Source organism: Arvicanthis niloticus, chromosome 6 (assembly GCF_011762505.2).
Source record: "Arvicanthis niloticus isolate mArvNil1 chromosome 6, mArvNil1.pat.X, whole genome shotgun sequence".
NCBI classification, from domain to species: Eukaryota; Metazoa; Chordata; class Mammalia; order Rodentia; family Muridae; genus Arvicanthis; species Arvicanthis niloticus.
In genome coordinates this window covers 7,371,076-7,396,158 of record NC_047663.1, presented here as the reverse complement: position 1 = coordinate 7,396,158, position 25,083 = coordinate 7,371,076, and the positions used below count along the sequence as shown (strand labels likewise).

At 46.0% G+C, this 25,083-nt stretch overlaps 2 protein-coding genes across 4 annotated transcripts in view; both read right to left on the bottom strand.

Annotated features, from left to right (window-relative positions):
- The window catches only part of LOC117712083 (polymeric immunoglobulin receptor-like), a 36,519-nt gene extending 31,904 nt beyond the window's left edge, over positions 1 to 4,615 (bottom strand). For both annotated transcript variants that reach the window (XM_076935496.1, XM_076935495.1), the window contains exons 1-2: positions 4,441 to 4,615; positions 195 to 536 (exon numbers count right to left, since the gene is read on the bottom strand). In XM_076935496.1, coding sequence (XP_076791611.1) covers positions 195 to 536; positions 4,441 to 4,480 — 382 coding nt within the window. In that variant the 5' untranslated portion in view covers positions 4,481 to 4,615. The remainder of the gene's footprint in view (positions 1 to 194; positions 537 to 4,440) is intronic.
- Positions 4,616 to 8,330: 3,715 nt separating this feature from the next.
- On the bottom strand, positions 8,331 to 23,972 carry LOC117712077 (CMRF35-like molecule 2). Of its 2 annotated transcripts, none has more exons than XM_034508097.2 (5): positions 23,824 to 23,972; positions 18,336 to 18,532; positions 12,702 to 13,049; positions 11,905 to 12,016; positions 8,331 to 10,817 (listed from the first exon to the last, which is right to left on the bottom strand). In XM_034508097.2, the coding sequence occupies exons 2-5, from the start codon at positions 18,373 to 18,375 to the stop codon at positions 10,691 to 10,693; spliced, it is 627 nt and encodes a 208-aa protein (XP_034363988.1). In that variant the 5' UTR covers positions 18,376 to 18,532; positions 23,824 to 23,972; the 3' UTR covers positions 8,331 to 10,690. The 2 variants fall into 2 exon arrangements, with proteins under 2 accessions (XP_034363988.1, XP_076791609.1); XM_076935494.1 differs by lacking the exon at positions 23,824 to 23,972 and adding an exon at positions 20,072 to 20,089.
- Between the last annotated feature and the right edge of the window lie 1,111 nt (positions 23,973 to 25,083).

Genomic DNA, 25,083 nt, shown 5'->3' with positions numbered 1-25,083 from the left:
CCTGTAGGAGTGAGAATATCTCAGACACAAATGGGGGTGGGGGACCTAGGAGACAAGGCTTCCCGCCTCACCCTCTATCTCGGTGGAAAATGTAACAAAATAGAGTAGACTCTGTTTATCTTTTCTTGTAAGACTTTTACAAGGGTCACTGATCCCACCACACACCAACCAGTATTTTCAGGTTTTTTTCTTACCTGGGACAATCTTCACACTAACTTGAAACATGTGATCATTTCCAGCTTTTGTAATTCCACACCAGTAAATGCCAGCATCACTCATCCTCAGATCCTTCATGGTCACTGTGAAGATGCAGCCTCTCTGGTCATCCCTGATGGACACACGGTTCTTCTTCTCCAACCGCTCTGATCCATCGGTTTCAACAAGAATCTCACATGTTTTCCAATAATCTCCTTGGCACCAGTACTTGTTGTAATCATTCCAGCCTGAGGCATATCGGCACTTCACTGTCAAGGAGCCCTTCTCCTGACCGCTCACCTCCTCTGGACCTGTGACTGGATCCTGAGCAGTGCAGCAGCCTGGAAAACACAAACGCAGGGACCCCTGATCTCCTACTCCAAGGGCAAGTTCAAGAACTGAATATCAACCAGTGAAGGCTTCCCTTTCCCCTGGAGAGATCAGCATCCTTATCCTATTGGTTGAAGCCTTAAAAGAAAAATATGAGAAAGAAAGAAAAGAAAAAATGGCTGAAGGTGCCAGTTACAGTTTTCAGAATGTAAAATGGTGACAACCACCAATCATGGTTGGAACAGAGGAAGTGACAGAAGACTGTGTCCACTGGACAGGATTCTATCTTCATTTCCATACCCATAACCCTCAGGAGGTTCATCTGAAGAAGCCCCATTCCATGGTCACACAGATTCCACTTCTGGTAGTTTCAGCAGTCTCTGGAATGGATGCCTTGGAGGTTGAATAAAATGACACCAATCAATCTGGTTTCTGCGTGGTGCAGAGCCCACAGCACACAGACCTTGTGCTGTCCTTCAGATTCTTGTAATCTGAGTCCCAGGCCTCCTGGTAAGGACTGAGGATGCAGCACCATTGGTGAGGTGCTTACACAGCATGCACAAGCAACAACTATCAAATACCTGCTTAATGATAAAGAAAGATCTGGAGAGATGGCTCAGTGGTCAAGAGCACTGGCTGCTCCTCCAGAGGTCCTGAGTTCAATTCCCAGCACCCACATGGTGGCTCATAACCATTTGTAGTGGCATCAGTTGCCCACTTCTCCTCTTAATGAAGATAGAGGACTCATGTATATAAGACACATAAAGAAATAAATCTAAGAAAAACTGCTAAGGAAGTGCTTCAGGGAATTGGCTTCAGCAACACAGTATGTCCTAATGCCACAGGTAAGAAAACACAAATTGCTGAATGTAATATTTGAGACGAAAAGGTCTCCACCAACAGCCTGGAGAGACAGCCTGCAGCGTGGGAGAAAATCTACTCAGACTACGGATCTAACAAGAGGTCAGTTTCCAGACTACATGAGCAAGAATTCAGCTCAAGGAGTCCAGCAGTGATAATGATCCAATTACAAATGGACAAATAAGTGGCCGTGGAGATATGGCTTAGCCAGCAACATATCTGCAGTGTAAGCACAATGAGAACCTGAATTTGGATCCCCAGCAGCCATGTAAAAAGTCAGAAGTTGTGATGCCCTGTCCCTGTGAACCAGCACCGGAGGTCAACAGTAAGGACAGGAGACTCTAGAAGCTCCTTGGCCATCCAACCCGGCTTCAGTCTTAGTGAGGAACCCTGTCTCAGAAAATAAAGGTGGCAGTCTGCCATGATGGCACATGCAGGCATGTCTCTGTGAGTTCAAGGCCAGCCTGGGTTACATAGAGAGTTGCAAGCTAGCCAGAGCTAAATGAGACCCTGTGTCAAACATAAAATCAAATAAAAACTAAGGGCAGAAAGTATTTAAAGAATGACACCTGGCCTCTCAACCTCAGGCCTCCACACGTGTGCATACTCATGGGCGGCCGTGCCTGCACGCATGCATGCTCACACCTACATATGCATGCTCACACCTACACACATGCTCACACCTACTTATGCATTCTCACACTCCCTCACACACCTATACATGCATGCTCACACCTACACACATGCCCAGCATGCATGCTCACACCTACACGTGCATGCTAACTGCCCCAGCACTTAAACACACATGCTTACACCTATATATGCGCACACACACACACACACACACACACACAGACAAGCAGAGAAAATTAGCAGATAGTTCTCAAAGAAGATACAAATAGTCAATAACTATATGGACAAATGTTCTATTTCACTGATCATCAGGAAGATCGATGCAAATCAGAACCACAGAGAGCATCATAACCCAGGTTCAATGGTTATTACCTTAAAAGACAAAATATAACAATTGTTGATGTATGTGGGACAGAGGATGTCTCACACACTGTGTGTTGGATTGTATGTTAGACTTTATGAGAGCTCCTCAGAAAACTAGCGTAGAACTGACGCATAACTCAGCAGTCCCACTTGGGGACACAGCCTGAGCTGGTGGGGTTTTATAAACCTGACACCGTCTGGGAGCATACAGAAAGGAAGAACACCAGTTGAGAAATGGTGTCCCTCAGGTTGGCCTCTAGGCAAGCCTGGGGGACATCTTCTTGATGTGAGAAGGTGCAGTTCACTGTGGGTGCTGCCACTCCTGGGTAGTAGAAGAAAGCAGGCTGAACAAGCCATGGGGAGCAAGGCAGCAGGCCGCTCTCTTCTATGCTCTCTGCTTCAGTTCCTGCCTCCAGCCTTCTGCCCTGCTTCTGCTCCCTCTCTGACCTCCCTCCATGATGGACTGTGATCTGGACGTTTCAGCCAAACAAACCTTTTCCTCTCCAAGTTGTTTTTGGCCATGGTCTGTATCACAGTAACAGAAAACAAACACACAACCCAGAGACATGAAGCAAGTATGTCCAAGAGACATCTCCCCTTGTGTTTACCTGGCTGTGTTTGCAGTAGACACAGCACAGTCACACAGATGTGGGTGGACAGATAATAGAGTGTGATGCATGAAGCAGTGAATTATCATCGTAAAAGGATTGAGTTCCGCCATTTGCAGCCCACGGGTGAGATTGGAGGAACTGAAATAAATCAGGCGCCACCACATATTTTTATTCATGTGTGGAAGCTAAAAAGTTGCTCTCTTTGGCTAGGGGGATGGAGAGACAGAGCAGTCTGTAAAGTGTTTACATGTAATCAAGATCTGAGTTTGGATCCCCAGAACACATGGGGAAAAAATCCAGGTGAGGTGTGTGGTGTCTGTAATCCCAAAGACAGAAGGATCCTGGAGATCACTGTCCAGATAGACTGAGTCTGTGAGCTCCAGGCTCAGTGGGAGACCATGTCTGAACAAACAAGGTCGAGTGTGATAGAGAAAGGTACCCAGCGTCAATCTGTGACTTCCACATATATGTGTGCACCTGAGGGAACATGCATGTGTGTGCACACACAGAGAGACATAAACACAAACATCTATACATACAAACACCACAGAGACACATTTTTTTCTCAAAAGAACAAAAGTTAACCTAAAAGGAGTAGAGAACAGAATACTGGTTCTCAGCCTGGGAAGGGTATTAGGGGAGACAAGAGAGTGTTTACAGCATAGAGGGAGAGTTGTTAGGACACAGGGGTGTCTGTCATTTGAGGAGAATGGCAACGTCTAGTGTTGTATGAAACAGATAAAAATATGGTTGACAATTTAATATTTCCAAATACCTCATAGATGAGATTTCAAAGAAATGACAAATGGCTTTGATGGAAGCCCAGCTACCCTGCTCTGATCATTATGTTCTGTACATACATATGAAAATGCCATACTGTATGCCACCAGGGTTTTCCCTTTTGAAACATGGTCTCCCTACCTGGACCAAGCTAGCCTTGAACTCACAGAGGTCCAACTACCTCTGCTTTCTGAGTTTTGGCATTAAAGACAGTCACCACCACACCCAGCCCTTGTCAGTAGTAATTACTGTGTCAATTAAAACTCACAATGTAACTGGAGATGGAGCTGCACAGTAGAAATTCCACACTCAGAGGGTGGAGTCTGGAGGATCCCGAGTTCAGGGCCATCCTAGGCTGCATGTGCCAAACATAAAACTAAAAATACATTTGTAAAAGAATCAGCCCATCCACTCACTCTTTGGCTTTTGTGGAGCAGCTAGGGTTGAGAAACAATCTCTGGAAGGTTTCTTTTTTGTTTTTGTTTTTAATTGTTTTTTGTTTTGGTTTTTCTGCAATACCCACAGACTCTATCAGGTACCCAAAATCTTGCCTTTTGTTTTGGGAGTGAGCAGCTGGTGAGAATCAGCAGGTTTCCCTAACACAGAGCAGGCCTTCTGTGTCACCCTCACCGCTGATATGGAAGTATCTAAAGCCCCTGCTACTTACCTGGGAGGAAGAGGAAGAGCAGAGCAGGGAAGTGCCACATGGTCTTGTCTCCTCTCCTGTCGTTGGTGGCGACAGTCACCAGCACCCTGAGAGGACTTGACGCTGAGCTTGGGTTTCCTTTAGGTCTCTCTCGTTCACTTCTCTCAGTGACTTCCTTGATAAAACTTCTCAATTTTGCCTACTGAAAGAAGATGATGCCAGTTTTTGAGAAGACCAAACCACTGCATGTGACGAACAGCTGGGCGAACAGGGAACTTCCTCTACTGAATGGATGCAAGACAAGAACTTGAAAGACAGATGGGATTCCCAAGGAAAAATGCAGACAGACAGGTCTGCAGAAACAGACGCGAATGGTGGAATATAGCAAACCCCCACAGCTTGGAGGTAACTGAGTTGCAGAGGATCATGGGAGAGGAGAGCAACCAAAGGCAGATTGGGTGCAGTAGCAAGGGAGCACAAGGCAGCCCAGGCTAAGCCCATGATAGTAGCCTAGACTAAATCCTGGGAGACAAAGGGCATTGCTGAAGGCTTAGCCTGGGCAGAAGGTATTTTTCTAGCTATAGAACTCAGAGCAGGGATTTCTCTGGCCAGGGGACCTGCCACAATGGCTACTAGGGCCACAGACATTGGCTCAGAGAAAGAGGGAGAGTGTGAGTTTGAGGCAAGGTCTCATGTAGCCCAAGCTAGCCTTGAACTTCTCATTTTCCTTTTTCCAACATCCAAGTTCTGGGTTACCTGCATTCACCAGTGTGCTCGGTTTTATGAGGGTCTGAAGCCTGAACCCAAGGTTTCACGAATGCTAGGCAAGCACTCGACCCACTGAGCTGCATCCACAAGCCCTGGTTCTGTTTCTATAAGGCCGAGTTTTGCTGTGCAGCCCAAACTTGAACACGTAGATAGATATAGGTACATTGTATCTCTGGTATCAAATTTTCATGGGAGAAAGTTTATAAAGACACACACACAAACACACACACACACACACACACACACACACACACACGTGTGCGTACACGCACCCTCACGCGCATACACACAGGGAATGCTTATGATCTCTAATCTTCATTGTCAACTTGACTGGATCTGAAGTCACCCAGGAGACTCACCTGTAGGTGTATCTGTGAGGATGTACACAGAGAAGTTTGAATTAGGAGGGATGACCAACCCTGAATATAGTCAGGACTAAGCGCTAAGATGTGGTCTATACAAAGATCAAGAACCACACTGCCATCTACTGGCCGAAGCCGTCCCAGAACACCCAGACTTAGGAGAAGGAAGGAGTTTTAAAGAATTTATAGCCAGGACATGAAGGACTATAGAAAAGGGTCTTAGCCTATCGTATTGATTATTGTAAGAACAAGACTTGAAGATGTGACACCACCCAGGGCCCAGTCACAAGACAGGCAAAGAGCTGAATCTGCTCTGCTGACTGGCTCCCACAGTGTCCCTGCAGGTCCATCTGTGCACTTTAGAAGGTCAGTCCCGACGCCTGCTGGGAGTACTATATGGCCCTGCTGGGAGCACCATATGGCCCTAGGCACACATCCACAGCTCTGATACATCCTCTAGTCAGAGGTTGCAGCCTGCAACCTGAAATTCTGCACAAACTGACAGACGCATTCTGTTTTGCTAAGGGCAATTGTCTGTAAGTTTCCAGGGCTCTGTCTTTGGTTCAGACCTCATCTTTTGGTGGCTTCATTTCTTCCAGGCCTCTGGATAATGTCACACATCTCCCACTCACATGTGCTTAACTTATGTTTGACAAAAACAAAAACCAACAATGAAAGATTGTAAGTTTAATACACCCTGTTGAAAAAAAATCAGATATCCACACGCTAGAAAACTAAATGCCTAGAGTGTCCCTCCTCCTACGCTGAGCAAGAAATTAAAAATAAATCATGATTCATGAGCTCAAATGTTAAATTAAAAAAAATCTACAAAACTAGGCTGGAGAGATGGCACTGACTGCTCTTCCAGAGGTCCTGAGTTCAGTTCCCAGCAACCACATGGTGGCTCACAACCATCTGTAATGAGATCTGATGCCCTCTTCTGGTGTGTCTGAAGACAGCGACAGTGTATGCATATACATAAAATAAATATGTATTTTTTAAAGACTGTGAGATATTATATATATATATAGATAGATATAGATATAGATATATATAAACTACAAAACTCAGGCCTGTTGGCTACTAGCCTAGCAAAAAAAAACAAAAAAACAAAAAACAACAAGTGAGCTCCTGTTCATGGAGAGAACCTGTCTCAAGGGAATAAAACAGACAGCGATGGAGCAGGGTGCTCACACCCTCCTATGGCCTCTGCATGCACACACAAACACACACACACACACACACAAAGAGAGGGGGGAGTAGGAACAGGGACAGGATACTCTAAAACTTTTTAAAAGTTGGAACAAACGTGAGACAACTCACGATTTCTTACACATGACACCAAAATCATAATGTTTGAAAGAAAACCTGATGAATTGTATGTCTTCAAAGTTTAAAACGTTTTGACTGGGGAGATGTTAAGTGTTCATTCTGTAACCATGAGAACCTGAGTTCAGGTCCCCAGAACCTACATAAAACCTGGGTTCAGTGGCAGACATTCGTAACCTCTGCACTGGAGGTGACAGAGGACTTCTGTGCACTCCTGTGGACTTGCTGGCTAGCACTGAAGGTGACAGGGGACTTCTGTGCACTCCTATGGACTTGGCTAGGCAGCCAAGCTCAGATAGCAAGCTCCAGATTCTGTGAGAGGATAATAAGTTACAAAGTAATATAGGAAAACAATCAATGTTGGCTCTGGCTTCCACGTGTGCATGAACAGGCAAGCATGCCCGCAAATACACATGCAACAAACACACACATGCACTATACACATACAAACACACAACGTAGTTTTCACAGTAACCTATCTTATAAGGAGGATAAAAATGCAAGCCAGAGACTGAGGTAAAATATGGACAAAGACTTGTGTGTACACTATGCAGAGAACTCTAAAAAGAAAGCAGTAAAAACATTCATTTATTTAGTCTAGGCATGGAAGTGCATGTCTCCAGTATGCAACTCGGGTGGCTGAAGCAGAAGTGCTTCAGGATTTGCTTAGCAGGTGAAGTCTGAAGACCTGAGTTCAATTCCCGGGATCCACTTGGTAGAAGAAGAGAGCCAACTCCCACAAGTTGTCTTCTGACCTCTAAACTTGCACTGTGACACACACACACACACACACTTGTGTGTGTGTGTGTGTGTGTGTGTGTGTGCATACATGCTAACTTTAAAAATACGTAACAAAATTTCAAAAATGGCTTCAGTTCAAAAATTAACAGAAGACACAAAGCAGATATGCTGTCAAAGGCGATGTGTGGGCAGAAATGAAACACACCAGAAATGTTTGCAATATCATGAGTCACTTGGGAAACTCAGAACCACATGCCTATCAGAACATCTGGAATGAACAAGAAGTAACGAGGGCAGGAGATGAGCCTCTGTAGGTAAGAATGCTTACTGCTTTTGTACAGGATACAGATTTGGTTCCCAGCACTCACACGGAGGCTTGAGACCATCCATAGATCCAGTTTCAGGAATCCAATGCTGTCTTCTGGCCTCCAAGGCACAGGCAGCATGCATATGGTGCACACACACACACATGTGCAGGCAAAGCACGTCTAGGCATAAAATAAATCCAAATTCCTTTAATAATAGAAAAAACCCACAAAACCCCAGATCTCCCATCCTTTGCTGACAGAAAAATAAGACAACACCGCCATGCCAGAAATAGTTGGATTATTTCTTAGAAAACCAAACATACTGCATAACTTAGTAGTTGTGCAAGCATACACTCTGGCGACATAAAAATGCATTATCGTATGAAAGAAAATACATACAAAATGTGAATAACAGTTTTATTTGTAATGGAAATGACCCACATACTTTAATGAACAAGGAGTTAAACAAACTGTAATGAATTTATACAGTTCTGCTCAGTAATAAAGAGGAATGGGTGGTTTCCAAGAACATCTGCTTGTGTGGATTCCAGAGGATCCAAGAGGTACTTAACAGAGGAGGAAAAGATGTGCCACCGAAATGCTTCCCTTTCTAGAACATTCTCAAAGTGACAGAGCCAGAGTGGGACAGAGATTAGTGGTCTCTAGTGGGCAGTAATGAAGCAGACCGGCATGAAGGAAGACTTGGGATGGTGGCGCAATCCTCTGTTGATTGTGATGGTTGTTAAGTGGATGCATGTGTAGGACAAGGCTGCATAGTTAAACACACATGTAAATGAATGCGTGTGAAAACCGCTGAGAACAGAGTAATGGCGGGCGTGCTGTTCGCAGTACTGTGCCTGTTGTCACTTCCTGTGTCTGCTTCTGAGAACAGAATCTTGAAACCTGCATAGTTGGTGGTCTAAAGAGTCGCTGCGGTCTCTGTCCTTGGTCCTGAACGCTTACCTTCCAACCTTACTTTGCCTTCGGAGCTCTGTCCTTGGTCCTGAACACTCACCTGGTAATTTCACCTACCTCTAGAAGCCAGTTAATCTCTCTCCTTGTGCCTTTCTCTCCAGCCCTGAACATTCCGCCAGCCCACACCTCTAGGCTCCTAGTTGACTGCTCTGTCTGGCAATGCAATCACACAGGCTTTACATCATCCAAGCCTGCCCCTCTCTTTCCCACAACCACCAGCAACACCCCATTACTTATGTCTCACAGACAGAGACCCTCCACTCCCTGACTCTTTGTTGAACATGATGTGCCACTGGCTAGATAAAATCTCCTAGCTGACATCCAGGATCTTGGTGTGCTCAAATCTATCCAATGTTCAAAATGAAAATGTAAGCAAGAGTTGATGCTGAATACACACACTCCATCTGAACTGCTAGAAGAAAAAACTTCACCATGCTGAACTGACAGACATGCCCCACTCTAAGAAACTGCATCCACAGTGCTCTCTGCCTTTGGATAGAGCTTCCATGGGTAACTGTCATTGTGATAGGTATTCCCTGAGTCTTTGCCTCTAGTTGTGATGCTCCTATAAATATGTCCTCTCTCAGCAAATGGGTAACATCTAGCTCAAGACAAGCTTGAGTCTGGGGGTGGAGAAGGAGGTCTAACATGTATACCTGGAATGAATGGATATGGTGGCACTTGTGGCTAACACTCTGAGTCCTCCCTGCAAAGAATAGCAATGAAGAAATTGGCAATCAGTCTTTTTCAGAGCTGGGGTTGCCTAGTGGGTGCCCAGATCTGGCATCCCCTCACCACTAGCACCCTACTTGCTTTTGAATATCTGTCTTTCCCCCAAGGTGATCTCATCCAGTTTCTTGAGTGAGAAAAGATGGACTCTCAGTTAACACTGTGCACAGAAGACCTCCTCCCAGATTAGGAAATGCAGGGACACCCTCTTCCATTTTCTCCACTGCTGCCCTGAATAACCACAGAACTTCACTCCCAAGATGATTGGCTATTTTCATCCAGGCAAGTGTGTGCTGAACTCTGACACATGCTTTCTGGTTGTGGGGACATAAGGAGGCTTTGAGATCATAGTGAGCTAAAAGGATCAGACGAGGTCAAAGAATGCTGTGTGCTTGGGAGAGCTGGCAGTGGATGCTCTACCAGAAGCCAAATCCTTTAAGATTGTTCTAAAAAGGGGGCATGGGCTGTGAGCCAAGTCTGTGAGAAACATGTTCCTCAGAAGTCTCTTCTCTGTAGTAAGGAGGTGATTGTTGCCATCAGAGACAATGGCCTGAGATGCTTTTATGGCACTGAGAAGGTCAAGAGGCTAGACTTCTGTTCAAGAAACTTCTAGAAGATTCTTACTCTTTAGAGCTGACATGAGAGCAGAATCCATGAAATTTGGAAAATGGAAAGGCAGACCTCTAATATAGGGCCCCGGAGAGTCTTGTTCCCTCTTCTGGGTATATTATTTAGCCCTGGCTGTCCAGGAACTCACTATATAGACCAGGCTGGCCTTGAACTCACAGAGATTCACCTGCCTCTCCAGTGCTGGGCCATTACTCCCAGACTTGTTTTTTCTTTTACACTGAGGACACCACAGGAGTCTGATATTCAAGACTCTCAATAATAAAGCCCTGCCCCCTTTGAGACACAGATCAATGAAGTCCAGAATCCAGAATCCAGGCACTGCTGCCTCCAGAGTTAATCCAGAATCCAATGTGTCTCTCACCCAGTCTGCAGGGTTGAGTCCCTCCCAGGGCATTCCTGGGATGTTTCACTTCATAGCTCTAGGGCAGGTCACTCTGCATTCTCCCAGGAGTCCCCTGGAAGCCTGCTCACCCAGAAGATAGCACAGAGCATGCTCAGAAACAGAGGCAGCTTCAGGAAGACCAGGACCTGGAAGTGGATGGTGCTGAAGAGGGACCTGCAGGCATGTGAAGATGGAAGATACATTCAAGGAGAGGATCTGGGACCTACCTGTCTCTTCCCACATTTCCTAATGCCTTGCCTCAAAAGCCCGAATGATCCAGAATCAGACCAGGAACTGATTCAAGGACATCTTCCCCCGTGCTCCCCACCCTCCTCCCCAGTCTGTTGTTATGGAGAGGTGATTGATAGGTGAAGAGGAGAAAGGGTTCTAGCTAGGCCTGCTTTTCTAAACGCATGGCCCAGAGCTACCTACTGTCTCCCTGTTATTCAATGACTTTCTTGGTGGTGGGGCAGAGTTCATGTAGAGCAAGCTGGTTTTATGATGTACTTACGACTCTGAACTTCTGTTGTTTTATTATTGGTTTCCTAGCGCTGGTAATTACAGATCTGCACAACAGCACCCAATCTATGCATTTCTGGGGATCAAACTCTGGGCTGTGTGCACGTTAGGCAGGCACCCCAGTAACTAAGTTGCATCCCTAGCCTTCAGTTAACTTCCTGAAACTAGTGCTCCTGAGTTTTCCTCCCCGGGGAACTAGAGACATCCTGACCCTCTCTGAGTATCTCTAATAAGGAAGAACAAATGCAAACTTCAGCCCAGAGCTGAGCGTATCCTTTTAAGTACCTCATGAGCAGCTCCTGGGAGCAAGAACCCCAGCTGAACAATGACCTTTACACTTATTTATTTATTGTGGGGCTCAGAGCTTGAACTAGGGTTCTTAGACTTGGTAGCAAGCAACTTTACTCACTGAGCCACCGCCCTGGCCCTCAACAGTGACTTTTGAAAGAGACAGAGAGCTGAGACTGCAAGTCTAGAGTCCAGCAGGGAAGGACAGAGAGGGGGAATGGGAAGGCTATGTGAACCTGTTAAACACAGAGTCTGCCCCCAGCCTGTGTCCCTTGAGCCCCTCCTCCATCCTTGGCATCTACACGGAGGCTTGCAGAATGTGAAATCTGAGATCAGGGTTGAGGGATATCACTCAATATTAAGTTTTCCCCCAACACCCCCAGGGGTACCACTGCTGACCCCCCCCCCCCACAATTCTACAGCTACTGATCTTCCCCAGGCCTTGGGTCCTTACCACAGTTGGAAGATGAACATTGCTCTAGTACTAATCCTCAGGTTCTGTCCAGAATTCACTAGTGAGAGGGTAGCAGTTGTGGCAGGGAGTGTGGTCTCCATGGGAGTTGTGGCTATTGGAGAAAAAGATACACACCAGGTCACTGCTTGGTCCCCAAGCCTGTGCTGAGTATCTGTGTGGATCTGATGTCACACAGAATCGTATATTCACAGCGGAGGTTTTGAGAAGGGCTTTAAGTCAAACCTCGGCCACATCCTGGGTGGTTCTCTCAAGGGCTGAAGGCGCCTTCTTGCCCAAAGATGGGTCATCTGTTCCATCTCATACTTTCTTTCCATTCCTGTCTGACTCTGCCTGAGGGAAGGTAGAGAAGTCTCTCGGGAGTCTCCTTCCCCCACCCCCCATAACTGGTGAGAAGCCTATGAGAGAGTGTGAAGAAACACAGCTCAGCCTGTAGCCCAAGGATCTTCCCAGAGGCCATGGAGGGTTACCAAGCATCCTTCATACAGGAGCAATTGAAGATCACTTTAACCTGCCACTAAGAAGGACATAGGTTGTTTCTCAGCTCCTCCTAGAGACATCAGGTGTCAGACTATTTGTTTGACCTATACCTCACCCCCTCCCCTGGCCATGGCTGAAAGGTCAGCCATCTCTCTCCATGTCTGTCACACACTCTTTTCCCAACCTGGCTGAAATGACCACAACACTCAGAGGCACATTTCAAGACAATGCCCACGCATGTCCCAAGTGCAGGCAGATACGCCCTAAAAGCTCCATGGCTGGAACCAGAGTAGTCTTACCTGGCAAAACATGCACCTTTACATGGACCGATGGGTCACGTGACCATGAATCAAAGATAAAGGAAGTCTGAATCTTGCACCAGTAAGACCCATCATCATCTTCGCTGAGATTCTCCATGGTCACTGTGATAGTGGAGTTCTCAACATGGTCTCTGATGGACACTCGGCCACTCTTCTTTTCTTTCTCACTTCCATCGGTTTCTACAATCGTTCTACACGTTTTGTCATGTGGTCCTCGGCACCAGTATTTGATATAGCCCTTATATGATTGTCCATATTGACACTGCACACGGAGAGAGCCTCCTACATAGCCAGACACAGAGCCAGGGCCCGTCAGAGATAAACAACCTGGAAAACATAAGCTAGAATCTAAGTCTCCTTCCAGGTGGGCTGGGAAGTAGCTGTTTTCCTGAAGTGTGGGGAGATCCAGGAAGAGTACCAGGAGAGACATTTGTACTTGAGACAAGCCAAATGGACTGGAGGCTGTGGAAGAGAGACAAATAGAAGTCTGTCCCCTGTGGAGACAAGGCACCAACTCACTGACTACACATGGAACCTACCTTTACAGGCTGGTTAAGTGAAGCCATGGCTGGCTTAAGGTTAGGTTGTTATACAAATCACTTCCTTTGCACTAAAGCCTTAGCATTCCAGAATCTTCTGCAAGTCAAACTTGCTCTTTAAAAAGTCAACTTCTAAATTGCATGTAGCAGAGACTTCCTAGTACTTGGGAGGCTAAGACAGGAAAATTTTGAGTTTGAGTTTAAGGTCAGCTTCATCTAATTTGGAGTTTTGAGGCAACCTGAGCTATGTAATAGATGCTGTCTCAATACAAAAAACCTGATTTACTCCACTGTTGTGACCAGGCTGTGTGCCCTGACATATGTCACTTCATCTTGTGTGAACATAGTTTTCCATATCATGTCTTGCCATAAAAGACTCTATTTTGAAAAGATTTTTACGTATTATTTTATGTGTGTGATACGCATACCCAGAGAGGTCAGAGAGTGTAGCGGGAAATTTTCTCCACAAGTTGGGAGGAGCTAAGGTGAGAGGAGTAAGGACAGAAAGAGGAGGAGTAAAGCGAGGAAGAGGAGAAGGAAGAGGAAGAGCGAGGGAGAGACAGAGATGTAGGAGGATGGAGAACCATGCTTGCATCAGGAGCAGTCTTGGGTAACAACTCATATCTAGGTTAGTTAATTGGGAAATATCTATAATTATGTGGGCCTATTGTTACTGAGCATTACCAAACATATAAAGCCTTTGATTAATATTTAAGCTTTACAGCCTCATTTCCTACCAGTCCCGCGTGGATGGCGGGTGATCTGGGCACAGCCCAGCCTTGTGGAAACAGCGTGGAAGATTGGCAGAGACATCTCACGGAAGCCACGGAACATGGTGGCAGAGCTAAGCAGAGCCACTGCAGCTTAGATAGTTGGCTTGACCAGCAAGCCTTCATTTAAATATCTCCCACAATAGAAGACCCCTGGAATTACAATTAGAGATAGTTGTGAGCCTCCATGTGGGTTCTAAGAATCAAGTCTGGGTCCTCTGTGAGAGCAACAAGTGCTCTTAACCACTAAGTCATATTTTCAGTCCCAAAAGGCGGAATTTGGCAAGCAGCTTTTGACTCGATTTTAAGGATGGAGAATTATTGCACACACCTGAGTGGAAACATGAACACCAGCATCCTGTATCACCCACAGGGCTCAGACTGATGGCTGACATATTCCTAGCAATAGAAAGGGGGCTATAGGGGGTACATGGGCAGCATAGAAAGAAAGGAAAATTATGGGAACATGAGGAGGGAATGGAGCCCTCGTGTCCTAGAGTCTGATTGGAGGCTTTATACATCAGATGAGAACAATAAGTACCGGGCTGGAGAGATGGCTCAGCTGTTAAAGGCTAAACTCACAACCAAAAATATAAGAGAACAATAAGTATTTGCTGTAAAGGCTGCTGTCATAGAGTTGATATTCCTTTCATATATAGATATTTAATGTTAAAGAAGCAAAGCTCCAGGCTTAAGGCTTGGATATGCATGCCCTTGGTTATGGCTTCATTCCTTTACTCTCGTTGACCAAGAAAGTGGTATCTTAGAGAAACCCTATCTTGAAAAAAAAAGAATGAAAGAAAGAAAATAAGGAAGAAAAAACAAAGGAAGAAACAAAGAAAGAAAAGGGAGAAAGAAAGAGAAAGAGAGAAAGAGAAAGAAAGAAAGAAAGAAAGAAAGAAAGAAAGAAAGGAAGGAAGGAAGGAAGAAAGAAAGAAAGAAAGAAAGAAAGAAAGAAAGAAAGAAAGAAAGAAAGAAAGAAAGAAAGAAAGAAAGAAAGACATCTGTATCTTTGGGACTATTAATTGTTTAATAAACCTATTTCCTTGAACTGCAAGTCCAAATAAACCCTTCTTCCCTTACATTGCTTCTTGGCGAGTGTTTTGGTACAGCAGCAAGAAAACAAATGAATACATTGTAGCTGCTGAGGCCAGCCAGAAGCATCCTGAGCAATTTCTTGAACATACAAGCTTTTTTGTTCCTTGACACTTCCATAGCCAGTGGTAGGAGCCCAGTGGAGGAGATGGATGGAGGTCTCATTTTCAGCTCTTCCTTGCAACTGTCTCTTACTGTGTGTCTGTAAAACTGGGACAATGCTTCCTTCTCTGCCTAAGTCACAAGTGGTCCGTAGGCTTAAATGGCATTAATAGTCCCTGTGAGAGCAGCTACTACAGGCTCCACACGCTAAGAGCCCATGACCCTCACCATTTTGTGCTTCAATTATTTCTTCTTTTATTATTTTTCCATTAAAAAAATATTTTCTTCAAATTATATTTTCTAGAAGAGAAGGCCCCCACATGAGTGACCTTTGGAAGTCCTTGTTTGAAAACCACATTCTCTGGACTGAGCATTTCAGTTGGACTTGGTGTCATCTGGGCTGGAAAGACAGACGGTGAATGATGGAGCAAAGGTGAACCTTAAGCAGTGACTTTTGTGGGGAGTGAGAGACCAAATCACCTGAGGATAGGGGAGCACTGACGACAGAAGTCTGTGGGGCCAGACTGTCTGACAATTCCGCCCAAGTTCCAATCGGAGCATCTGTACAGTATTCATGCCTCCTGATGGGGATGGGCTTCTGTCTCCAGGCTCTACACTACCAGGAAACCGGGGGTGGTGGTGCTCTCAGCACCTTCATGCAGCTAGTGGGGCACCTGAAGCTATGAGTGGACACTGATTTAATCAAACCTAAGAACCTTCCAGAATTTGCTGGAGAGCACCTGCCTCTCCCTATATAGCACCAGGCCCAGGATACAAATACCTTTTGTGGTTTTGTTTTTGAGACAAAGTTTCACAATGTAGCCAAGTCAACCTTGAACTCAGATCCCCTTTCCTTTGCTGTCCTGGATGCTGGATGAAATTACAGATGTCTGCCTTTTCCCAGACCGTGTTTAGAACCTTGGGTGGCTGCAGCCGGTGGAGGGGATGTTATGAAAGAAGAGAGGGCGGCACACCAGGGCTGAGATATGGAAGGAGAAGTGCACCGCATGTCGGTACAAATTACATCACAGTTTAAATCAGGGCATGAGCACTCTTTCCTTAGTGTAAAGATCAACGGGGGGTGGGGGGCAAGGGGGGATCGCTCCGGAAGGATGAGTAAAAAGGGGACTTCCTCTTGAGTTTCACTGCACTGAACTGCACTGAACGCTTGGGCAATTTTGTCAGGGGTAAGCAAGCTGATTTGAAGAAGCAATCGTGTTCTGGGAGTGGTCCTGCTTTGCGGCATTTGCTGTTTACTAGGGTGTCAATATTCTCATCATATCTGATTTGAAGCTTTCATTTACTGGAGAGAGGAGGAAAGCCCGTAGTCAACTCCCGTGAGCTGGGACAGGGAAGCTCCAACCATCATTGTGTCTGGAACCTACTTCAGTCATTACAGCATTCCCACTCTAGTCTCCAGACTGTCTAAGGTATTACCATCATCATTGCAAACATCACATCATCTTCACCATCCTCACCACCACCATCATCACCATCACCACCACCATCATTATCAGAACATCACCATCACAACTACCACTATCGTTACCATCAGTACCATCATCACCATCATCACCACCACCACCATCATCACCATCATCACCTTCTGTCAAGGCAGCTTAAGCCCCATACGTGTAATACAACGAATGCATCTAATCATCTTACTTAGCCTCAAGATCTAGATTTTATCTTGTTTCTGTGTTTGTTGTTCTGAACCAGGCTCTCACGGAGCGAAAGCTGGTCTGGAACTAGCTATTTACCTGACTATGCCCTTCAGCTTCCGATGACGATCTAGATCATGAAGGTGTTGAGGGGCTGGAGATGCTCCAGGTGCCTCTCATTTCACTCATAAGAAAGCTGTTTTGGGGCCCTCAAGATGGCTCAGTGGGCACTCACTGAGCAAACCCAGTTATCATAGTTAAGTCCCTAGAGCCACCATAACAGGGGAAGAAGAGAGCTGCCTCTACAAAACTGGCCTCTGACTTCACATCGCTGCCCACAAAAGATACCATGCATGCACATAACAAAAAGGAAAAAAACTACACGTGGACAGAGTCACTCAGCTGGCATCTTCCTTTAACCCCTAGCCACCACTGAAAAAAAAATGCATGCAGACATGGGGTAGCTTTTGTGTTCTGTGAGGGTCCAGCAGTAGCAGCAGCAGCAGCAGCAGCAGCAGCAGCAACAAAAACACAACTTTAAAAGTCATCTGCAAAAATAAGAGATAGCCTCAAATTTCCATCCTCAACGGTTTCTCACCAGAAAATATGTTTTCCTCCCTTTTTGTTTGTCTTATTGAGACACGGGTCTCATTATGGACCAGGCTGGTCTCAAGTTTACACAGATCCACCTGCACCTTCTTCCCAAGTACAAAGACTAAAGATATGCATGACCGTTCTTTGCCTAAGTATCTTTAAGGCAAGATCTCACTATGTAGCTGAGGCAGGCCTACAACCTCCTGCCTCCGTCTCCTGCGTGCCCACAAGTACCCACAGTCACAACTGGCTGTACATTATTCTTCACAAACACTTCCAACCTCTGCAAACTAAACTTCAGCAAAAACAAGGCCATTGCTGACTTCTGCGCGCTCCACAATCTATGAGATCTCTATCTACACTTTAGCATATATCATTGCCTTTCCACTTCACTGACCTATCCATCCTTCAAGACTGACTTCTGTGGAGCCTCCATGAAGCCTCCATCCCTCTGAGGGCAGATCGAGGGGGCCCTGGTATAGTGGATGTCTTCACAATTGGTCTGTATTGTAGCAAGACTCACCCTGTAGTATGATCACTTGACTCCCTCATTCAAATAGGACTCCCCTTTACTGGGGAAGTTGCTTTATAGTTACAACATTTAGAACAATCCAGGGTTGCAGTTGGTGCTTAGTAATGGCTTATAGGATCCATGGATGAAGGCTGAAGTATACAATAGTCAAAGAGATGAGTGAATGTGTGTGTGTGTGTGTGTGTGTGTGTGTGTGTGTGTTCCCCTGTCCCCAGGCCCCGCCCCCACTTCTGCTGAGACCTGGATTCTGGCTTGAACCCAGGACTCTGACTCTCCCGACCTCTGCGGAATTAGGTTCACAGATCGACCGCCCTACTCACCTTGGAAGCAGAGAAGGAGCAGAGCTGTGCTCAGCCACATACTCCTGTCTCACTGGGTGCTGTCTCCAGAAAACAACAGGTAGCTCCTGGAATCCAGATGTGCTGTGACAGAGCCCAGGCAACCACCTTCTTGTTCAAGTTCTTTCTGGTTGTTTTTTTTTTTTCTTATCTGCTTCCTTCTCACTCTGAGCTACTTCCTAATTTAACAAAAATAGGAAGATGAGCGGGAGTCACTTCAGAGAATGAACCAGAGCAGATTCATTGCACGGGCCTGCACTTAATAAAAGCACGTTTGTCGCAGGCTGGAGCTTCAGGAAAGCCGACTGCTAGGTGCAACAGCCCATTCTCCAGCTCCCTTTTCTGTTCAGTGCACTCGCCTGATCCCCGTTGCTTCCCTTTGCTATGGCTACTGACTTTTGGGGTCTTTTCATTCTCAGTGAATCAAAGTCAGAAAAGGGAAATGCCCAGAGTTGTAAGTGTAAAGGGAACAGGAGATTATGAGCAAAAGGTGCCAGAAGGTCAATGGGGGAGTGGCCTGAGACTGTAGCAAGGGTGAGGAGGAGAAATCTAAATGGGCAGGGTGGGCTAGAAGCCAACAGCTTAAGCCTGGCCCAGGCAGGGATCAACAGCTGAGCTTCCTGCTGCGAACTGAGATTCCCCTAAGGGTCACCGCAGCCCCAGAACAGCGAGTGACGTGCTTATGGCTGCATTGGGCTATCTTGAGAGAGTCATGAGCCACTAGAAAGTCCTCCAGAACAGGAATTTAGGGCTAGCAAAATGGCTCAGTGGGTAAAGGTGCATGCTGCTTAGCGGGAAGATCTTAGTTCTTGCTCTGTTCCTGGGAAATGCCTTCCTTCATAAGAAAGAATAGGAAGCTAAAAGGCCACTTCTACGGGGCTGTGAAGATGCCTCCGTCAGTAAAAGGCTTTGTTGGGCCTTGGACGAGGTAACTCTATTTAACCTGTTACCTTCAGTCATGTAGGACAGGTAGAGGGTGTGACTAACAAGTCTCCACCTCCAGAGATTTAAATATTAATGAATTATCAAAAGGCCAGGGGCGTAGCTAATTAAGTTATTCCCTCCCCTTTCTCCCTTCCCTATAAGACTGGTCTCCCCTGGCTTTTGGCGGGGGAAGCGCGAACCAGTTGCGCCCATTCACCATGCCATGAACAATAAAAGCTTTGGAAAACCGGACTCCACGTGTCCAAGGTCTCTCCGCCTGATTCCCAGCTTTTGGAACCCTGGAACCTTGCCGATGCAGCCGCCAGCCCGCCCACCGACAGCTGCGTGAATGTGGGATCCTCCGCTGGCTGCGCGGGAAGCCCTGATGCCGGACCGCCCTGAGACTCTGTCGCTGGACTCCCTTCCCCCCGCCCGCGAGATTTCTTCCCCACAAGGCTTGTCACCAAAGCATGAGTGTCGGAGTTCAGTCCCCCAGTACTGAGGTAAAAAGCCAAGTACAGCTTGTGTGTGCCAGTAATACGAGCAGTGAGGACACAGAGAGGCAGGAGGAGCCCTGAGACTCACTGCCCGGACAGTCTAGCTGAATCAGTGAACTCCGGGCTCAGTGAGAGACTTCGTCTTAAAAATAAAGCAGAGAGGGCTTGAGGAAAACAGTTGGTAATGACCTCTGGCCTTCATATGCACACACACACAGAGAGAGAGAGAAAGAGAGAGAGAGAGAGAGAGAGAGAGAGAGAGAGAGAGAGAGAGAGGAGAGAGAGAGACATTCTTACCAGCTTCATAGATTTTTTTTCTTCTACTACCAAAAAGCCATAGAGAATCAAAAATAGGGATTCATAAAGAAAGTGGTCAGGCCACGCATGTGGTCCACGTCTTTAATCCTAGAATTCAGAATCAAGAGACAGAGGTGGATAGATCTTAGTTCAAGACCAGACTGGTCTACATAGGACAGCTAAGACTGCACAGTAATACCCCATCTCAAAATAAATAAACAAATTAATAGGCCACCTAGGAGACAGGAAAGATGCACACAGGGTTTGAAGAGATGTTTCAGTGGTTAAGAGGATTGGTTTCAGAGGACCCGTGTTCAGTTCCCATCACACACAGGATGGCTCACAGCAGCCTGTTACTTCATTTCCAGGGGATAAACTTTTTTCTCTTTTCAAAAAATGCACTTCGAGAACCTAAGAAATGGATCACAGTTAAGAGCACTTGTTCTCCCAGAGGACCCAGGTTCAATTCCCAGAACCAGTGGCTCACAACCCTCTGTAACTAGTTCCAGGGGATCCAAACAACCTCCTCTAGCCTCTATGGGCTACAGGTATGCAGCTGGTGCACATACAGACATGCAGGAAAAACATTCATGCACACAACATAGAATAAACAGAACATCAGCCCAGTGATGCATGGTCACTGTAGAAGGGACAGTGTGACACAGTTCCTAGAGCTGGAGCAGAGATAGCAGGGTGTGGGGCCTCCAAAAGTGTTGGAAGTTACTAGGTGTGAGGCTTGTTTGTATAATAATGTACATAATTTACTTTATGTTTCTTCTTTGGGAAATATTCTTCCTGCCAAAGCTAATGATTCCATGATAATTAGAAGCAGCACAAGCCCAGGAGGCAAGGGTGTGTCTAATGTCCTTAGCAAAATGGTAAATGTTGAGACCTTCAAGACAGCTCTTAAGGCTGTGGGAAAGAACTCTGAAAACATGAGTATGAGAACGTATGATTTCTCAACTATGCAAAATATAAGGATGCAATATATATTACATGATGGGCTTCACAGACCTAAAAGAACAGAGGCAGCTGCACTATGAGCCAGCTTGTCAGAAAGATATTAAGGAAGGAGATAAACATTTAGGGAGTGGTGATCGCAGGGCAAGATCCCACCCAGCTAGCTTCAGATTCCTGAGTTCAAGGTCAGCCTGGGACAGAACAAGTTTAGGCCCAGGCATGGTGGGAATGGCTATCTCAGGACAGGATCCCACCCAGCTAGCTTATTGTCTATGCTTACAAAGGAAGGCAGATCTCTGAATTCATTTGCCACATTAAAACCAAACAAAACCATACTTGCTGTCTTTTTCTAAGAATTAAGGGGCTGAGGTCATAAAATGCTGATCCATGAAATAATCAAAAGAGAACCTGAGGTAGAGAATTTAATTGATTTGCAAATAAAAGAATGAGCCTTGGCCTGCAGGAGCTGAGCAGGTCTGTCTGGGGATCTCTGGGGAGCTATCTCAAGCAGAACACAGAGCTTTCAGCTTATACCCATGATTGACTTCAAGACAGTCTTTTGCCTCTCCCAAACACCCCTTCCTCAGGACCTCTCCAAGACGAGGATGGTCCTTGGCATACATCTAAAAAAATTAAAAGAAACTACGTGATCTATGTAGATGATTTTTTAGCTAGAAGACAGATAAAACGAGATCTACGTATGGATGATAGGAACATAGGGATAAATTGACAGAAAAAGGAGTGATGGAAAAATATATGAAAGTAAGCACTTGAATCTCAGGACTCAGAAGGCAGAGGCGAGTAGATCTCTGAGTTCAAGGCCAGCCTGGTCTACAGAGGAAGTTCTAGGACAGCCAGTGCTACACAGAGAAACCCTGTCTTGAAAAACAACAACAACAAACAAAAAGATATTTCTCCCTGTCTACAGAGATCCTGATGAAGAAAGCAATGACTGACTCAGTGAGTTATGCACTGTCAATGAAGGGTGTAGTCCTTCCTTCCTGACAGGGCTATGGCTTACAATGGCAACTGGAACATGTAGCTTCTTGGTCAGACCCAAAGCACAAGGAAGCATTTCTGGGAGACAGGAATGGTTGCTTAACTGTTGCTTTACCAGTTGTGGTGGGAGGTCCTGACTATCAGCCTGGCTGGATGTGGAACTCATCTTTGAATGTGCCTAGAAGTTTTCTCGTTTTTTCAGAGAAGTTTAACTGAGGAGGAAAGAGCCTCCCTGAGTGTGGGTAGCACCACCCCTTGGGATAAAACTGGAAGGAGCCTGTCCAACAGGATGGCTGTCAAGTAAAGGCACTTTCTGTGACGCCTGAATTCAATCCTTGAGAACAACACTTTGGAACAGAGGACAGACTCATCTGATCTGTGGGCCATCACACACACACACAAACAAACACACATACATACAAACACACAGACTATGAACACACATACATACATAGAGACACATACATACATACAAACACACACAAATAGATGCACACATACATACACAGACACAAACAGACAGATACAGAGAGAGATAGACACACACATACACACAGAAAGACACATATGGACTCAAACACACACACACACAGAGACACATACAGATAGACACACAGACACATACACATACATACAGAGACACATAACCATGCAGACACAGACACATACAGACTCACACACATACAGACACACACAGATACACATACACACATACAAACACAGAGAGAGAGACACACATTCAGACTCACACTCATACAGATACACGCAGGCACACATAGGCACAATCAGCAATCAATAAACATTTTGTTTTGTTTTGTTTTTTTTAATTTAGAGGAGAAGGAGAGAGCAAAGCCCACACCAGCACTTATGACTCTCCTCTCCCACCTGGAGACACACTCACCAGCTTCGCCCTTCCCCATCGTAGTGAAGTACACCCTCAAACCGTGGGCCACAACAAACCCTTCCCTTGATTTTGTTTATCTCAAAGAAAGAGGACTAACTAGGACTCAGGTTCACAGCTCAGGGATGCTGAGCAAGAACATGTAAGTCAGAAGTGAAAAGCTTGTTTGCCAGAACAACTCCAGAGTTTTCAACGCCTTTACGGCCATCAGCACCTGTCTGCTGAGTGTCGTGTGTTGTTGCTTGACAGTCCCATATAAGCCCCGGTGTCTTTACCCTGGACTTAGCTCATCCTCCATGAAAATGAACTTTGACTATGTCTTTCCATGAAATACTAAAAGCCCAGACATGGGCAGCTGAAGAACTTCCACGGGGCTAGCCTGCTGTCTTCTTGGTTGCCAGCCTCCTGCTGCCTACTTTGCCTGCCTCTGCCGTTTCCCATGAGCTAAGCTGTCAATGCTGCTTTCTTGTCTCCACTGAGATCCCCCAGTGTTCAGAGAGCCTTCAATCTGTCAATTGTACAATCAATGATCCCACTATGTGCCAGTCTTGCTTGGAGCCAAAAGCAGAGTCTTACCCTCAAGAGTAGACACAGACAGACAGACAGACAGACAGACAGACACACACACACACACACACACACACACACACACACACACACACACGGCCATCCCAGGACCTCTGGACAACCAGCCTAGCTGGGTGACTTTCCTTGGGTCTTTGATTGGCAGACCCCTACCTGCCTAAAGCTGGACCCTGAAGCCCCCTAGTTCCTTCCTGCTCTCCTCCTCACTCCCTAGAGCAGCCCCCCATCCTCTCCCACCACACCCAGCCACGGCTTCCTGACTAACCCAACACTAGCCTCCCACACTGACCCAGAACCAGACCACTACCTTGCCTCTCTGCTTCCTCTGCTGAAGCCGGGGCTGGGGACTCCTGCAGCTGGCTTGAGACACTTTCACATGTCCTGATTTTTTCCTTTGCACTTGGGTTTTTGTTTCTTCCTCATCTCAGGAGTGGAAACTACAGCTTCCCAGAAAAGGAGAACTGGAGGGAGGCAAACCGAAACTCTGTGGCTTCAACTCCCATAATAATTAGCATAGGCCTCCTAATTTCTAAATAGTAGCTGGCAGCTTCCGCAAACAGACAAGTCAGGCTTTTATGTATTACTGAGCTCTCAAATTCATTGGGCAAGCAGAATTCTCTGCAGTCAGGACTGAGAATTCGACACTCAATTGCGATTTTTTTTTCCTTTTTAAAAATTGTGTGTGCAGTTCCTACATAGGCCAGAAGAGGGCGTCGATTCTCTCAGAGTTGAGGTTCCAGGCAGCTGTGAGCCACTGGGAACTGAATCACAGAGCCATCTCTGCACCTCCACACTCACAAATCTTGGCAAAGTACTGACAACACGGTCAGTGTAACATACATTATCATTAACTGCACAGTCTGTTAATAAATATTTTAGTTAGATTGCCGCTGTGGCCACAAAGGTGAGAGAGAAACGGGGGTGTCGGCCAGCATCCTAGTTAGAAGCCAGATAGCACACTCAGATGCGAAGTTGAAGACATTTTAATTAGGAAAGACTTAATAAAAATCAACAAGAGAGGGGAAAAACAAACAAACAAATAAACAAACAAACAAAAAACCCAGGAGTAATAACAGCAGGAAGTCCTGACCTTTCTAACCAGAACTCAGCAGGTGCAGAAGCACAGCTTCATAGCCTACTTTGGTGGACCACAACATGCAGCTCAAGCAGGGACACCCTCAGAACTGTTAAGTACAGAGAGGAAAGACTCACAGCCAGTGGGGGTGGGGAACGTGGGGACTTGTTAATCTGCTCTCCTATTTTTTCAGTGTCCCGTGTGACCCATCCCCACTCCAAGTAACACCAACTGGAATGGCTGGCCTGGGTACAGCCATCAAGAGGATGCTAAAAGGAAACCTTCAAGGCAGAGGAGGCATCTCTGTGTCAAAGATATCAACACCAAAGGCAGACCACAGTCATCTGGCCTACACCAGGTCTCCAGAGGACACTGGAGAGCATAGCATGTCAAATTTCTTCAATCCTGTCTGCCTCTGCCATCTGACTGTCTCCTCCCAGTCACCTTCTGGACCATTTGTTCAACACGAATAAACCCCAGGACAGATCGACG

What these genes read in the sequence shown, in the direction of transcription:
- LOC117712077 (XM_034508097.2), bottom strand. Translation starts at nt 18,375, where the DNA reads ATGTGGCTGAGCACAGCTCTGCTCCTTCTCTGCTTCCAAG. An exon ending in GCTCCTTCTCTGCTTCCAAG is followed by an intron (nt 13,050 to 18,335) that starts GTGAGTAGGGCG and finishes TATGTTTTCCAG; the next exon opens with GTTGTTTATCTCTGACGGGC. An exon ending in AAAGGTGCATGTTTTGCCAG is followed by an intron (nt 12,017 to 12,701) that starts GTAAGACTACTC and finishes TTTCTCCAATAG; the next exon opens with CCACAACTCCCATGGAGACC.